At 43.7% G+C, this 18,365-nt stretch overlaps 1 protein-coding gene across 5 annotated transcripts in view; it reads right to left on the bottom strand.

The window, feature by feature from the left end:
- Positions 1-18,365, bottom strand: part of nav3 (neuron navigator 3) — a 210,625-nt gene that overhangs the window by 37,204 nt on the left and 155,056 nt on the right. For 4 of the 5 annotated variants that reach the window (XM_069156502.1, XM_069156503.1, XM_069156504.1 and 1 more), the window contains 5 exons: positions 9,423-9,546; positions 6,279-6,588; positions 4,351-5,077; positions 2,695-3,120; positions 1,682-1,723 (listed from right to left, as the gene is read on the bottom strand). In XM_069156502.1, the coding sequence (XP_069012603.1) occupies positions 1,682-1,723; positions 2,695-3,120; positions 4,351-5,077; positions 6,279-6,588; positions 9,423-9,546 (1,629 nt within the window). The remainder of the gene's footprint in view (positions 1-1,681; positions 1,724-2,694; positions 3,121-4,350; positions 5,078-6,278; positions 6,589-9,422; positions 9,547-18,365) is intronic. The other variant, XM_069156505.1, reaches the window with a different exon arrangement.

Raw genomic sequence — 18,365 nt, 5'->3', positions numbered from 1 at the left:
AGCGGCTGTATTTGCCATGTTTCTAACTTTGCATGAGATGAGAATCAGATTAAGATGCACACAGACGAGCAGACAAGCAAACAGATGGAAATCATCTGACACAGCATTCATACTGCGTTACAAGGTTTTGCTTAAAATAACGAAAGTCCATAATTGTGCAGAAATAAAGTCCAGCAGTGTGAAAGCTGCATCATTCAATGTTGAGATATATTTTTAAACAAACTATATATTTTAACTCTTTATCCATTATTGTTACATTACATTCAATCAGCACATGCTTTTCTCTCGTTTGGTGTCATTCAAACCATGTAGGAGTCAAAGTTCGATATCTTTTAGCTTGTAACTATTTACTGTTACTATTAAGAGTAACTATTCACTGAGTTTAGCTTACAATTTGATCTGTTCATCACTACTTTGTTGTAATACTTTATCCATTATTTTTAACTACATATTGTAAACATGTATCTGATATTTTAAGATTTTTTTTAAAAATTGTTTATCATTGCCAAGTATTTGAACTGTTTACGTCTACATGGTTAACCATTCAGCCATTATTAAGGGTTAGAAAATATTTATTTCATTACTTTGAACTAATTCAACTTCTCTAACTGCTTTCTAACTAGTTGCTTATAATGAGGTGTTTTTGTCTTCTCAATATGACGATATATCGTATTTAAATGACCATTTTGTATTTCTGTTTAAACAGTGCTGAAAAGTAATGAAGTGCATTTACTCTAGTTCTCTACTTAAATACATTTTAAGGTAGTTGTACTTTACTTGAGTATTTTCATTAAATGCTACTTTTATCATTGCACTCTACCATTGTAAATTCTACATTTAACAATTTACAGTTTTAGCTACTTTTAAGATGAAAATTTGACACAATGGAAAATACAACAAGCTTTTAAAATACAACCCATTGATCAAACCAGTGGTTTGATTTTTTTTAAATGGCTTCTGACAACTTACAAAAAGCAATGTAAACTCAGATGTCTATAAGTTTTTAACAGCTTCACCAAACAGTATTTTTCCCGCTAAACTTTTGACTTGGTTTTATTTCGATAAATGTTCAGCTGATCGAAAATCTCACCAAAAACGCTTTGAACTTTTCCCTTCTTTTCTCATCCAGTAATCATTTGACGACCCCTCACATTTATCTGTCGTCGCTGGATATAAAACCGTAATAAAGTAATTATATATATATATAAAGTCATTAAAACTAGCTCCACCTGCAGCAGCTACAACAGTAACCTGCTGCTGACACACTGATGCTTCAGTATTAATACTGTAATGATGTCATCTATAATAATATATCAGTCGGAGGGACCACATTAGTCCTTCTACTTTCATATTTTAACGACATTTTGCTGTTAATGCTTACATACTTTCACTTAAGTAAAAATCTTCATGCAGGAATTTTACTTGCATTGTTTTGGTGAACACTGTTTGTAATTTAGTTTTCTCTCCACAAACGAAATGTATTCATACTCCTACTGATACGGGTGTACCTGGTTAGGAATCATTGCTATAGATGGTCTCACACGATGCCACACGTACAACAACATGGAAAGTACGCTTGATATCAGAATGATTATTTCCATGCACATGTATACTTGTTCTCTATGCGAGTGAATAAAAGAAGAGGAATTGAGAATAGGATCTGGCTGCAGATGAGTTGTACCTCAGTCCCTTTTTGGGAAGCGTGTTTCTGTCAAGAGGCATGCTGTTAAAACACAGAGGATGAGCCGATTAGATGGACACCAGGAAACATTTTGGTTTTGTGATACAGGACTTGAAGAAAAAAAACAAAACTGGTCACATTTTACAAACTTGACGTTGGACACACAAACACACGCACGCGCGCGCACACACACGCACACACACACACACACACACACACACACGCACGCACGCACACACACACACACACACACACAAAGACACACACAATGGAGAAAACATCAAGACGTTAATGCACCTCAGTACAACAGACAACAGAGATAAAACACAGGCAGTTTTTCAATTGATTGTTTCATTTTTGAGACATACAGCTAAACTAAGAAGGGAAAATAAACGTGTGCCCTGCTTCTATGATCTGTGAAGCATCGCATGCATAGTGTGTGGACAAAACAATGGACACACTCCGATACAGACTTTCTCATGGGAATGCGCGTCTGAAATGATCTGATATTATTGTTGTATTTTTTTCTGACATGGCTTTGGACGCACAACTAATACTGTACTGTAAAACTGTCTTTACTATATTAAATGATTTTAATGTCCATCTTAGAAGGTGAGACCAATATCTGGTCAATTAAAAGACTGGCTGAATGCTTTAATATAATATCTGGGAAACTTTGAGTACTGTTTCATGCCAGTATTGCCCCAACTGAAATATTTAAATACAATGGACTAATTTTTGATTGATGGTGTCATTATTGGTTTCAAAGACCAAAACAATGTCAGAAAAACAAACTTAAATCCTACCAAACTGAAATATTCAAATACAGTAGCCTAATTTTTGATTTGTGATATTATGATTACATTAAAAGACTTAAATTCATTTTTTTTATTTAGGCTTCTTCTGCTTTGTATGTCTATATCTTAGGGTAGGGAGCTACACCTTTTGTCTCTGTTCTCAAATGAAACAATGAATACGATTCTTCCCAATCGTATTCGCTGTTATTTACTCACCCCTCAGACAGGGTGGACTTGACACTGCCGGTTCGTGTCACCTTGGGCCCATGGTGGCCCAGTGGCATGTCAATGGACTCAGAGCTGGTGTGCAGACTGGTCATGCTTTGGCAGCTCAGTGTGTCCTTGCTGCCGGCTGACGAGCTACAGGCCGGCCAGGGCCGAGCGTTGGAGGGCAGGGAGAGGCCCGAGGCCGGGCTGGAGGCCGGGGAGTCGGTGCACAGGTCTGGGGTTTTACCGTACAGCGGGCTGCTGCCACCGCTCAGGCCACCAGCGCTACCCAGGCTCCCCGTGCCAGAGGAGGGCGAGTCCAGACTGGCCTGCCTCGCCAGCGTGCCGTGGGGGCTGCCCAGTAATGAGGGGCACTTGCCAGAGTCGGGCGTGCCCGGAGAGCTGGCCTTGCTGCTGGCTTTGGTGCCAAACAATCTGGGGGTAGAGAGGTGGGTGCAGTCATTTAGAAATGCTCAAGGGACAAGTGATGAGCATCTGCATGCTCCGTACTAGAAAAAGGAAGAACCGAGGAATACTTTGGGGTTGAGAAAGTGGATTGAAGTTATCTCACCGGCCGGATGTACATTACATGTTACTGCATTGGTCACAAAGATCAAGAAACCCAAGGATCAGTTCAGAGAAACAGCTTCTAAAACATCCCCACACTTTACTGTGACATCACTACGGATAAACGTCCCAACACATTTTTTCCTTACAGCAAACTCCACCTCATTCACTGACAACAGTGAACTCGGAGTAATTTACATCGACAGCTTTGCCCGTTTCAACCCTGTGACTTTAAATAACCTCGTCTGAGGCCACTCAGCCCTGCTTGACTTCCACATATGTTCAGACAGCCTGGTGCACTGCTCGCGCCTGTTCACGGTCTGTCATCGCAATCACACAAAATATATAGGTGACAAAAAAGAAGAAGAAGCTTGAACTCATGCAGATGAAACGTTGGCTTGACAGATTGAATGGGACAGATGTTTGGACACGCTGGCTTCTAATGAGTCTAACTCCTGTCTGCTGTCGTTCTGATCAAGACTGCCGAGCCGGACGGGCGGGCTTGATCCGAATCAAAAGCCATCAGCAGACCTTCATCTTCAGGGTAAAGACAATGTTTTATCTGGCTCATCACCTCCACCAGGGACCAATCTGTGGAGCGGCACCCCTCGGCTGCGCAGCCAAGTATGCTCGCGCTATCAATTTTTCTATGAAGGCGCCCAAGTATGATTTATTAAGCGTCTCATATTCATTTTGTGCATTCAAACACATCTAAAATTGATAGGTATGACGAAGTACTTTTAAAGTCCTGGTGAAACTTTACCGTTAGAAGTGTCGTCTCCAGTAAATACCCCAATCTGTTACAGATATCTGGGGAGCAGCCGGCCTCAGGAAAACATCGCTGAGTGCCACAAATATACGTTCATCATGATGAATAAAAGCGCCCTTAAAATCCTAAATAGATTCTGAAGACATCTGATGAAATAAAAAAAAGACCTGAACCTCCAGGCATGCAGGCTGTGCTGTAAAAAGACAGATTTTTGCAAATTTTCACAGGATACAAAAGAATGTGGTGAGATGTTTGATTCACACTGAAACACATAAAGTGAAGGACAAAGACAGAATAAGAGCAGCAGACATGTCGTGTGTGTATCTGACCTGCGAAAGGTAGGAGAGGCGATATCGGGGTACTTGGAGCCCGGCTGCCGGAGGCCTGACTGGCCTGCAGAACCGGAGGTGGGGCTGGACTTGGGGGAGGTGGAGAGCCCCGCTGCTGGGTCTTGATCCGACACCCCCACTTTCTCCTTGTCCGTCTGGTTGATGGTGATGGGACTGGAGCGGTCCGAGCCCACTTTGCCGTCCCTGCGTTTGGCGCCCCCTTGTGCTGCCGCCCCGCCGGCCGACTTGCCGCTGACGTTGGAGTCGATGCTGCTGGAGCTGGAGCGATGCCCGCTGCGCCCCGCCGCCGCCCCGCTGGAGGACTTGGCCGGTCTGGGCAGAGAGCGGTACTGGAGGGTCACTTTGGAGCCGCTGCAGCTGAGCAGAACGCCGTCGTCCTGCGGCTGAGAGCCGTCCAGGCTGGTCTTCCGCACGCCGCTAACGCCCGTGCCTTTGCCGAGGGCCGCTGAAGATTTGGGCGCCTTGCCCAGGGTGGCTGAGCCACTGGCGAGCGTCGCACCGCTAGAGGTGATTAGGGTGCCGGTGGGACCTGGGATCTTCTTGTATCCGAAGGAGGCCGTGGTGGGTGGGCGAACAATGCCGGAGGGGGGTTTCTTCCCTTCATCCCCACTACTCCTCCCAGCATCTGAGGGCGAGCGCTGAATGCCAGCTGAACTCTTGGAAGGCACCTTGCCCTTCTCCGAGGCCTTAGCATCATCAGTTTTGCCTGGCAATTTGCATGGACACTTATTAATGCAAATAGAAAACATTCCCTTCAGCACATCCTGAGCCCTGCACTTGGTATTTTTTTCACCTGTGCTGCCACAGAGCGGGAAAAGCCAAATTAGTGTAAATTCTGGCTAACAGGCAGAAGCTCAGTCATCACTAAAAAGCAATACAGTTCTTATCTGCAACACAACTTGCTGTGTCGACTTAAAATTTAAGAGTAACAGGAAATTATCGAAGCACAGGTGTTGGTGAAAATAATCCTTCAGTACCTTCTGGGCAGAGGAAACAAATCTGTTGCATTTTACACGTCTCTATTTCAGACATGTTCTTCTAAAATCAACATTGTTATAACTCATATTATTATTATTCCAAGAACACATTGTGGCATGTCACGGTAGCAAAAGTAGAATTGGGAATAATAATAAGACTCCAGGTCAGAGGTTTGTGCTCGCTGCCTCACACTTAAAATATCCAATGTAAAAATCATCCATTAGAAAATCATCTAAATAAATTATGACTATGATGAATTTCAATGTTTTAAAATGTGAATGTCAGTATAGAGCTGATGGAAAATGATCAAAAACGATCAAAAACCATGAATTGTTTTGGGAAATGCATGTTGGTTATGCTCTCGTTTAGTTTTTAATTTGTTGGGTGAAACAAACTGTTTCTTATTGTGTATAAAATGATGAGTGTGCACACTAAAGGAAAAATGAGAAATGAACCAAATTTTAAAACAGATGATCAAAACTTGTAAACTTGTCTCAAAGACACAATCAAATCAGATGTTTCGATTAAACATCATTTATCTTTAAAATGAATATTGAAAGATAATGGAGCATTTTGAACTTTTATTTGGTCACTAATCCTTTTTTGACATACTTTCATGTAATAGAACAGTTCACATTGAAAAGATGATCTCATTAGAAAAAACTGAATACAATTTTATGTCACAAAAAGATGAAATCAACTTTTCTATTGTGTTCCTTTATGTCTGTTTTTTTTCTCACTGCCTGTATTATCAAACTAAAGATCACAGACTTTTGATTGATCCTTTTTTTGATTGAGTCAAAAGTTTTTCATTCGTGCATAAAGCCAGAAAGTGTCATATATATGTATAATCCAGTTACTTCAGCGTCCCACTGTGCTTCATTTCTACAAACAAAATGTAATTAAAGACACTGTGTTTCATCTCCTACCTGCTGATTTGAGGGCTGCAGAGGTACCCTTGGTCCTGGGCGGTGTGATGCCCACCTGGGCTGTCATGCCCCTCCTCCATGACCCTGTTTGGGACATCTGGGCCAGCGCAGCCGCTTTCTGACTACTGTCCTCATACTGGCTCTGGGTTTGGGAGGAAGAGGATGACGAGGAAGACTTCCAGCGGGAGGAGCCGCTGCTGGGGTCCATGCTTGCGTCCAGCTCCTCCTCTACCTTCTTCAGGTCCTCGGCTCCGATCCAACTGCTGCTCACCTCCTGCTCAGCATGCTTGGATTTGCTTCCTTTCTGGGACTGTGGGGGGTGGGGGTGGGGGGGGGGGTGGTGGGGGTGGAGGTGGTGGGCATCAAACAAGGCAGGTCAATCGGTTAATAAATGGTTCATTAGAACAACAAATCTGACATAAGATGGGTTGGAATCTGAAATTTTAGGTCTGCACATAGTGATGGGAGTTTTAAAAACATTACTTGCTCAACACTGCAGTGCCACACTTAAGCAATATTATTAAGTAATATTGTGATTATACAAGTTACCATCTAAATAAAATATGTAATCAAAATGTATTCTTGTGGGGCTCAAAATGTTCACTCTCAAAATATAGAACTTGTTGTTAGTTCGATCTCCGTTTCCATGGCAACACATGAGTCCGTTTCTCAAACTGTATAAATACAACACATAGAAACACTAAACTGCTTAGCTAGCTCAATCTTGTTGCAAGTAAAATATCTGCTGAAAAAAGATATCGATGGACTCATGTATTTTCAAGATTTTAGCACTTTGTCGTGTTAAAACGTTACTGGTCAAACGAGCCACCACCAGGATTTTAAGCGCACGACTACCTGTGGTGCAGTACGGGTGCTCGGAGCGACAAATAAGGACCAAATGAAACCCCACTTCACCAAATGGGTCAAATTTAACAGACCTATAACAAGTAAAAACAACATTATACTGCATATAATATGAAATTCAATTCCAATTATATATTTCCATTGAGATGGTGGAGTGATATTTCTAGTGATGAGCGGGGTGTGATGTTATGCTGATTTGAGAACGTTCCAAATGTTCAGCTGACCGATCAAATCGCTGCGTCGGAACTAATTTTGTTGTTGTATAATGAAAATGATAAAGAGTATCAACAAATAAGTAGATAAAGTGGAAGATAGTTATCATTTTCAAAAGTTTGATAGGTAAGATATGAATGACTATGTCTTGGAAAATGTAGTTTATTGTCTAAAACAAGCTAAACCTCCAGCAGAGTACTTCAAGAAAGATCATGCAAAAACACAGAGAGCAGCAGGGCTTGTGTGTGTGTGTGTGTGTGTGTGTGTGTGTGTGTGTGTGTGTGTGTGTGTGTGTGTGTGTGCGTGTGTGTGTGTGTGTGTGTGTGTGTGTGTGTGTGTGTGTGTGCGTGTGTGTGTGTGTGTCTGTGTGTGTGTGAAGTCGTAGCTATCTTTGGAATCTCTCATGTTCAGATCTCTGCTTTTGGGACGCTTTACAAACACGCCCACACAAACAAACACAGCAGTGATAACTAGCCTACCTTAACAGATGGTCAGTCTCCCTAGCAACACTGGAGTCCCTTAAGAGCCCAGTCTGTTGAGTATTTCATGAGGGGCCAAGGATACTTGGCAGAATGCAGGACAAGCCTCAGAGGAGAGCTGAGCGCTGGCCTTCAGTCTGCAGTTAATTCCCTCTGCTGTGACTTCAGAGCTAACACACACACACGCTGGTTTGAAGCTAAACCAACACAGTTGTAACTCTGCACTCAAAGAAGGAATCATGTTTGATCTGGCAGTTATTTTTCAGTGTGCATTGAATTAGATGTCTTTAAACACTCGATCATCATCAGTTTCTCTCACTGTCTTTTTACACTTTTGCTTTAATGTCATGCAGCATGTTTCTGATTCCTAGATTCCTTGTTTGTTGTTTCTCTATGCTGTTCTTTTCTGTCTCTGCTCCCCTTACATCCCAACCGGTCGAGGCAAATGGCCGCCCACCTCTGAGTCTGGTTCTGTCTGTTTCCTTCTGTTAAAAGGCAGTTTTTCCTCTGCAGTTTTGCCAATTGCTTCTTCAGAACGGTTGGGTTTCTCTCTATCATGTTGTAAAGTCTCGACCTGACCATGTAAAGTGCCCGGAGGTGAGTTATGTTATGATTTGGCGGTATATAAAATAAGATTGAGCTGAATGTTAATAAAGTGTAAAGGGGTAATCCAACAACTTGGCATTGCACTATACTGTCATACCATAAAGTATGACATGGTAAAAGCTGATACTGCATATGCAGAGATGTTCTGACTTTATTCCCCAGTCAAATACCAGAAACACTGGATTCAGCATTTCCTCAACTCAACAGCATCTTTCATTCTGACCGGTGCCTAAACGTCCGCTTCAATCAAACCCCTCACCATCACTTTGTAACCCAAACAACCCCAAGCTGAATTAACCATGATGAAGTGTCATGATCTGTATGACATCATAAACGAGTATCTTAATACAAGGCCGAACAGCAATTCTAAGCAAGGTGTTACATAAAATATATGTTGTGGGGTTGGCAAAGACACGATTATCAATTACCGTACAGCAGGGGTCTCTGAGCTTCTTTTTTCCTCTGAGAGCTTCTTGACATCTATCAAGTAGATCGTGATCGACTGGTTGGAGACGAGTCGATCACGATCTCCTGCTGTACAGGCATCGAGACTGAGACTGAGCCATGCAAGAAGCTCTGGGAGGTTGTTTTTTGGTACAACGGGGCTTGAACTAAACACCTTGGAAACATGTTCACAATACCAGTAACAACATGCTGACGTTTAGCAGGTATAATGTTTACCGAGTTCACCGGGTAAAATAGCATGTTAGCATGCTGGCGTGCTAATTGTCAGTGAACACAGCCTACGTACGGCCAAGAATGACGGGAGGTTGGGAGGTAAGAATGATGGTGGTGCTAGTGGAACATTAATGTCTGCACCACATTTAATGGCAATCTATCAAGTTGTTGATGAGGAATTCCACCTAGGAGTGTTCATTGAGGGTTCCTCCTCAGGGGACCGTGAATGCTTGTACAAACATTCTGGATGATCAGCTGTTCCACCAGAGGAAGGGTTCTCAAAGGTTCGAGCTTGTGTCCTTACCTGCGCTCCTTTGCTTTTGCGTGACGAGCTGACGGCGGAGTACGCGGGTGTGTTCAGATCATCCGTGCTGATGTTGTCCAACGTGTCGCTGAGGCCGCTGCTCACCGAGCTGCTGTCATCCCAACTACAGGAGGAGAGGAAAAAGAAGACTGCGTGAGACCAAGACGGACCGAGTAACACAACAATACCTCCATGGTCCATTTTCAGATTTGACTTTAAACCCAGCAGCAACATTATTCTTCTCACTGTACACAGCAGTACTGTAGCAGTTGACTGACAAGCGTCCTGTAAGAGGCCATCTGCTGACATCCTCCTCTGACTTTAATTAAAACTTTATTCGAAATGTCACTGAAGGATGAAGAATGAGATGAAGGATAATCTTCTCACTGTCTAATCAGCAGCTACAGAAGGACAGCAGACTGCTAGATCTTTTATAATTGCCCAATTTGTCTCATCAAACAGCTGTGCTCCTTTTTTGGGGGGCTTCATTGACTTAACAAGTCACAAAAAACAAAAAAAGAGAAAAAAGCCAAGAAGAAGGAGAATTAATCGCTGGTATTATTTATCTGTTATTGACGGCAAACAGACAAACACCTAAAGTCTATTATTAACATGTGGATCAAACAAGCATATGGATCATTTTCATACACACTCGGTTTAATTAGATCTGAGTTAAGAGTGCAGAAAACTCCCGCAATATGTTTTTCTAATCTGCAAACCCATTTTCTGCCATCAGACATAATCAATCAGCTCAAATAAGACATTAGCGCTTTTTTTGCTTTCATTGTCAACACACCCACCCACCCACCCACCCACCCACCCACCCACACACACACACACACACACACACACACACACACAGCCAGCATCACATCTGTGACAGCTCACATGCACAATGCAGTCACACAGAGATATGGATCGGTTTCCATGCCAACATGTCAAGCCTCATCTCCATGTGTCTTTGTCTGTGTGTGTGTGGGACCCGCCCTTAATTTGCATGACCAATCAAACCAAATTTCCTTAGAGTTTTAATTTGAAAAGGTAGAGAAGAAATGAATGGACTCAGTCGTAACAAATAGTGATGGGCATCCCGCTGACGGATAACAGCAGTTATATTCAAACAGATAAAATGACAAAAAAAATAAAAAAATTCCAGAAGCTAATTACACTCTTTTTTTTAACAAGTCAATTCACCTCGCCATCTATAATTCATCACAGATGAAGATGAAACCCGAAGGCAGGCTGAAAATCTGAGAATAATGAGTCATTTCTGAAAAGGAAGAAAGGAGGACCGGGGGGGAGGGGGGGGGGGCATTGTGGGCGAGCTGGAGATGTGAACAGAAGCTGCTCAGGGAAGATAATGGTCTTATTGATTTTCTAAAGTTTGCTCAGAAAATCAATAACCATCAGAGTTATGTATAAATTCACGAACTTCATTCATTAGCTGTGTTGCATCCTTTTAATAAACAGTGTTAATAGTAAAGGAAATGAAGACACAAAATGAATCAATCAAACATGAGATGTACAAAGAAGCTGCTGCTTGAGCGTATGCTAATATTAATAGCTGGTGTGTATTCAGCTGACACCTGTAATGGATGTAGTGGTGAGCAGACTTGTAGCGACCCAGTTGTCCACCGGTGCAGGGCGACATTGATTTGCTCCTCTGACAGGTTTCAAATGAGCAGCATTTATCCTCACAGCCAAAATCTGAATCCTAATAACCAAGTTAAACTACAAGCAGCAGGCTAGCAAAATCTAACATGTTCAAATGATGTAGAAATTTAGGCCGAGTAAAAGAAATCACCTAATTTCTGAGTCTTCTGTTTTTTTTGTGGCTGAAAAATGCTTCGTATAGAAAACCAAAGAAGCAAACAGGTATCGGGCTTCTGTGTTCATGAACATCGCTGACGATTTCTCATCCCGATCTGTCGTTTTGAGATTTCATTTTCCTCCAATTCGAAACCCTTATTGGAAAAGTGTCTCGGAAATGGAGGTTTAAAGCACAGCAGAAGCTTGTCATACAAAGGAAAAAAAAGATGGTTTCCCAGCGGTCTATCTGAGCGGAGCCGTCACAGATCTGCAGCTTTAGAGCAGTTACTTAACGAGGGGCGGCTGCCGTGGAGCATCGTGGTGGGGGGGGGGGGCTTTGGTATCAAACAGAAGTGGAACCACACACCAGGCTTCAGCAAGCAAAGTCAAACCAATGGCAGTGGAACATGCCTGGCTTGCTTCCCTTTAATCATTTCCTCTCTTCTGCACTTAAACCCGTCTTTGCTGGCGTTTCGTCTTGATATGAGGGCTGCGGCATCTGACAGCTCGTGACTTGTTCCAGAGTGTGCAGGTTAAAATGTGCAGTCGGTGCTGGGCGGGGCCTCTGAGATGCGCCGGAGACGGGAGCTGCCAGGTCACCTTCACAATCTGATTTAAAGTTACTCGTCTGCTCGGGGAGCTCGGAGGTGACAGGGGAGCTGCGCTGCACTCTGCCGCTTCCGCTGAGACCTGCCTTCGATTGCGTGACAGACAACGAGGCCAGACGGAGCCACATTTCACGCAAACGAAAGGAAACAGTCTGAATGTCTGCCCTCCACAATAAGAGGAAGGTTTATCTCTCTATGATTATATTCATGTGGCATAGAAATATTGTTTCAGAGAGTATCACATTCTCAAAGATTGAGCTGAAATCGTAGCTGGTTTGCGCGTCTCGCCAGCGTCCCAGAGGCGGGTTGCCGCTAAAGTTCGGCGACAAGTCTATTTTTGACGGAAGCTGCTCGGAGAGCGCGGCAGGCTGAACGGAGCAGATCGGCCGGGTAGGAAGTCAGTTGGAGTAAATCCGGTAAAATTTTTCAAAATAAAACACGCGTGTGCGATCGTAAAACCCATCACTGCATCACCGTCCACCACTGCGGTCTTTCAGTTTGGACAAGAAATGCATCCTCCTCCTCCTGCAGACACGGTATGTGAAATAGTTACATAATAATTAGGAGGATTCGTGTTTTTAACGACGCGCATATACTTAGACGGTTGAATGTTTCGAGGTAAAGTCGGTCATCAGAATGTGTAAAGCTGTGAAGAAGCTCATTGACTTTCAATTCTTATCCAAACGAGTGAATAATGTCGCTCAGCGTCCGCTGGCTGCGACAGATTGCTCTTTCATCCCCGGATGGCCTCACTAATATCATAATATCACACTGAGAAGCTTCTTCCAGGAGAATTAGTCTGAACTGTGAGTGAGATGATTAAAATGACTTCTTTGTCATTTGTACTTCATTAACACACCGAGTCACACTGAACTGGTTTTACAGTCATAATCACATAAAGATGCCCTTCAGCTTTGAAATTCATTTTTTCCTCAACGGCTCATGTTAATAATTTTTTTTTTTTTTTTTTTTTTTTAAAAACTCAGCAAAAGCAAAACTACCTTGCTGCATGGAGATGCAAACAGTGAACAGTTTATCGAGAGGAAATTTAGCTGGTAAACATATTTGCGATTTCTCTCTGATGAGTAGGGATCCACAAGATAATTCTGTCTCTGATGCTTCCGCAGTCATTTTTTATCAGGAGGGAGGCTGACAGTCAATATTTGATATCAACATCTGTCTGCAGGTTATGAGGAGTCCCACTGCACACGTCAAGACACTTGATAAATGTTCTGAAGTGATGTAGCTGATGTCATTAACGGCGCGTGGCTGCATTCGTCTCTCCTGCCGCAATCTCTGACTGAAGTGTCGGCGGTAAAGTTGCATTGTGGGTAATGAAAGTGCCCGGTTTTGACAAGGACGGAGAATGTTGGCAATTAAAAAGATATCACTGGTTCCGCTGTGTCAGTCTTGATCCTTAAAAGAAAACACTGTGCAGTATTAGAAAATAAGAAACTGGTCATCTTTACACACTTTATTGGGAACAGAGGTCCCAGGGAGGGCTGGAGGCCGGGCGGAGGCGGGGGGACACCCTGATCACCAGTCCATCAAACGGACACAGAAAGAAAGACGCACGCTCACATTCACACCTATCAGCAGTTCACCAATAAACCTAAGACGCATGTTTGGCACTGTGAGAGGAAGCTGTGGCACCCGGACAAAAAAACACACAGGCACAGAGAGAACATGCAAATTCCACAAAGACACGCCCAACCAATCAGCAGGCTCGAACCCAGCACCTTCCCACTGTGAGGCGGAGGCAACAGTGCTAACTACTGCATCATAGAGCCGCCCGATAAGAAACGAAAATATCAAAAAAAACCGAATTTACAAAATATAAATTTATAAAATCTTTAGAAAGCAGAAAAAAAACAAAAAGAACTATCTGGGACAGCAACAAATTATAAAACACAAGGAAAGTTTAAGATGCAACTATCAATACTGTAAAAGGAAAATTATAAAGTACCAAAACCTCCATGCTCTCTTTAAATGGAGGGTTTGACTTTCTCTTTTAATTTATTCCATTTACGTGGGCGGAGCCCCATGAAGGCTCCATCTCCAACTAGAGACGCTGTCAGAAAATCCTGCCTTCTGAATGTCAGACCCGTCAGCACACAGTGAGCTCATAGTTGAGTCACTGGTATTGATCAGGATCCCCGAACACCCTGCAGATAAGTCAGGGAAAACTTTCATTATTGGACCTGCAGGGCTCCAGCTGCTCCCGTGGAGCTGCTCAGCTGGCAGTAAATAGACAGCTGTGTTTGGAGCTCGTCCTCCTCAGAGAGCCGCCCGACTGTAACAGGCTGAATATTTCATCAGGCCGACTCGCTGGATCGGCTACGACTGGTTCTGACAGAACCGAGGCACACCAGGCTCCTCCTCTCAGACCTTTCACATGCACGTCACCACGGCTCCTGCAGCAGGGGAGGGAGGGAGGAGGAGGAGGGGAGGGAGGGGGGAGGGGAGCATCCTCAAAAACGGCAAAGGCGAACTCGATGACACAACAGCGAGGGCAGGCGGGTCGGACGCTTCTGTCGTAACTTCTTAAATTAACAATGAGCAACAACGTACAGAGCGGGATCCTTGAGAGGAGATCGGTGTTGGAGGATGCTGGCTTCTCTCCCGTGTTTCATAAGCGAGGCGGCGAAATGGGCAGATGGTGGGAGGCGAGCCACCGTCCCCTCCAGAAAATCCATCTGACAACACCCTGTATTTCCCCTCTGACGAGTCTGTTCATGGGACAAACACAACTGTGATGTCTTACACTTGTTATCAGTCAGCGTAGGACAGGAGAGGTACGGGAATGTACGCTATAAAAAGGTTTGACCTGTTTTCAAATCCCTGAAACCTTCCTCAGTGTCAGGTGCTGTCTCAGCCTTTGAGCAAGGCATTTGCCAAACCAACAGAAGCTCATGAGCCAAACACAACTACCTGCTGGAAACATGTGACCTCGATGATGCGTTTATTTTAGATTCTATTGCAAATCCCTGATTTCCTCCAGCTGCAGTGAATGCACCACTGTGGCTCCACTCAACCATGCAAACAGGATCTCATGCAATATGCAACACACTGGGTCTTGTTCTTTGAACGGCCCAGAGGAGAAAAGGCTATTAGCAGCATGAACAAAGGATAACATTGGTGATTACACCACATCACACAGATAAATGAGATTCTGATGACAGGATTGCTAAATATTTGGGGGGAGAATGGTATTGAAGGGTGTTAAGGTGGGATATGAGAGCAGATGGGAGAACGCAACACTTCCTCGGAGGACCTCTTACGTAACAGAACCGAGAAAGAAAAGCAAGAAAAAAAAACTCACGTGATGGCAGTTGAGGACACAAATTGGTACCAGTTCAGATCCATGAATGGCTTCTGTTTCATACTTCAAATTTTATCGCCACACTTTCAGCTTCAGATGAAGGAACAGTTTGTTGGAATTTGTTATGGAAGTGGTTTCTTACAGCAATCACGGGCGGCTGATGATTGACAGTTAATTGGAGGCTGACTGTGTGGGCGGAGGATGTTTATATAAACAAATACATTTTAATTACAGCAGCGGTTTTACCTCAGAACTAATGCACATATTGAAGTCCACTGACACTGAACACCGTTTTGTTTTCAATATCAGTTGTGCAGCGTATCTTTTTCTATATCTGTTTACAGGACCTCCCATTGACTGATTGTGATGTTTATAATAGAGAAACATTCATTTTCTATAGACTACAATCACTGGTGGTGTCTACAATGACTGCAGCAAACAAGAACCAAAAGAAGTACGGAGACAAATCTCCAAGAGAAAAAGTCAAACTTGTTGAACAGCATGTTAAGTTCAGAGGAATCGTGGATGGTGTGTGAAACACTGCAATAAATCACTAACTGTACAAATGGCAAGCTTGAGTGTTGAGACGGAAGAATCAGCCCCAACAAAGACCTTTCTTTTCCCAACCATCATGACAACTATCCAACCAACACAAAACTTTAAAACAAATCTACACACACACATCAGAAAAAGCCCTTTCTAATGTAAATGGAGCACACTCATCCTTATTTTGCCCGGACCATAATCCCACTTAATGCCACTGAGCTCTTGCAATTACACTAAAGACGTCCTTGCAAATGAATTTGCTCTTCTTTTCTCTGCCTTGTCAGGGCTCTCAACGGGTTCACCTTCTCCTCTGATGGAGTGTATAAAGAAAAAAACGACACAGTTTGACTGAAGTTAAACGCACAAGACAAAGAAGCATCAGTCAGCTGTTTGCAGCCTGTGAGCAGAGTCGTTTCTGGCTCTGCTGCCAACTCACCTCTTGTGGGATGGCTGCTGCCTGTCGTCCTGTCTCAGAGGAGTTTTGCTTCTGTTTCCCTACGACGCCTACAAAGAGGCAAAACCCCCACCTGGCAAGAGAAGCTGTGGCTCGACTGGGAGTCAAGAGAGGAAATGGAAACAAGCGAGAGATACAGAGGTAGAAAGGACTCCCTCAGTCTTCCACTTTCACCCACCGCGGATGCCAGCTCCCCCTCCCCCCTCCCCTCCCCCCCTCCCCTCCCTCCGCCTCCGCCTCCCCTCACCGACCACGACGGGGCCTGTCAGCCCTCGGAGAGGCAATCAGACATGTCGTCAGCGGCGGGTTACCGAGGGTTAATTAAAGGTGGATGACAACGCAGATTCAAGCCAAATCAGAGAGGAAGCGGCTCGCTGGACGAGAGCCCGACTGTGCTTCATCTTCACTGAAAGCCTCGGACTGGAAGTGATGTCATGCATAATACGTGAGGCGCTCAGAAATGTCTGTTCCTACAGGCTTGTATTGTCACATAAATTCACAGCTCTCCTCTCTCAAGGCTGATGAGCGGTTGAGGTTGGTTCATTTCTCTTTATTTCTCCAGGAAGAACTTCTTTTTCTTCACCGCCACCCCAGTTCAGTCACACAGAGACACCCGGTGTCACAGCAGTTTTGAAGTCTGGTGTCAGAGGACAGTAAATGCAGCCTGGATATTTCTTGCAAGAGATCACGAGCAGATGAAGCCCCCCCTGCTCACATCAGTCCCTTTGGTTTTCCTGTGCACCGCTCATGCTAACCCCCCCGGCCTTCTTTTCATTACAATCAAAGTTTTGTCTCTGGTGGTAGAATTGTAAGTTTTGTCAGGAAGGAGTGAAAGTGAGCTGGATACAGGTGATAGAGGGACGCAGAGCAGCATTTCTTTAAGATAAAAATGTGCTGGATTATTTCAAGGTGGACAAAAAAAAAAAAAAGAAAATAGGAATAATCAGACTTGTCTCTGACTGTGGAATCCAATTCGGCTCGACACAACTCAATTAAAGGAAGGAACAGGGTGACCTTGGAGGGAACGGGCTGGAAACGTTTGGTTGCCAAGCAGTGACAGACAGCAGGACGTCAGCGGTGCCCGGCTGGGCTGGTTAAAGACGAGGCTTCCTGCTGCAATGCAGCCAAAGACGGCAGCAAAATCTTGAGCTGATGAGCAGCGAGGGGTTTGTGCGGCGGGCTAATAACATCCCGGCAGGGGTTTGGTCGAATCTACGGCAAACATGCAAAACAAACGGCCCACATAAGCGCTCACGAGCCAGAGCCGGTCCGACCGCCTCCTCCGCTGGCCTGAAGGAGATAAACTCACTAAACCGTGTTGTCAACCCCGAGACAGTGTCATGTGACAGTTAGTCAGCATTTCTGTAAAATGGGATAAACACTGCAATGAAGTCTACTGACAGAGAAGTCAAAGTACCAAAAGGCATTGATAGGAAATGAACAACTGAAATAACTAATTGATCAACTCACTACTCACTAGAGAGAACTTAAGAGACAATAATAATAATAAAAAAAACTTTGGTTTGAAATGGAAAAAAATGGTCTGGTTTTCTTTGGGTTTTTATCTGTTACTGGACAAAACAGGCAAATTAAACACGTCATCTTGGGTTCTGGGAAAATGTCATTGTTATTTTTCACAGTTTTTATTTTTTTAAAGACCAAATAATTTATTGATTAAAGTTGATGGATGATTAAAGATTATTTAATGGGATGGATTTTGTAAATCAAAGCGGGGAGTACTCCGCATGTCGTACATGAAAAGCTTTTTCAAAATCAGACGGGCTGCCTCAAGTGATGTCACTTGAGTCCACATCAGCTGGGCCTGAAAATCACAAGCTGGAAATAAAAGACAAAATAAAAGAAAGCTGAAGGTTAGGAGAGTTTTGAGTAACCGGCGCCTCATCTCTGCTTTAGAACAGAGGTTTCATTAACTGTTACCAGCATAACACACCTGGAAATCTCTGACCGAACAGTCAGTGGTCGAATTGCACTGTGGGTAATGTTGGCATCAGGTTTTGAACAGAAGGAAGAATGGAATAAAGAAGACAATATCTCTGCATGGACTCTGACATGATGCTAACCAGGTGCAGCCATCTTTCAATAAAGAACATACTCGCCAAGTTATAAATGAAACTAATAATGAATTTCAACATGCTGCACACAAGCAAGTTACAGCGTTTTAAGGAGGCTACGAAGAATCTGTA

Source organism: Embiotoca jacksoni, unplaced genomic scaffold, assembly GCF_022577435.1.
Source record: "Embiotoca jacksoni isolate LCO1_2020_lvr unplaced genomic scaffold, fEmbJac1.0.p SCAF_21, whole genome shotgun sequence".
In the NCBI taxonomy this organism is placed as follows: domain Eukaryota; kingdom Metazoa; phylum Chordata; class Actinopteri; family Embiotocidae; genus Embiotoca; species Embiotoca jacksoni.
This window is presented reverse-complemented; position numbering and strand designations above follow the sequence as displayed.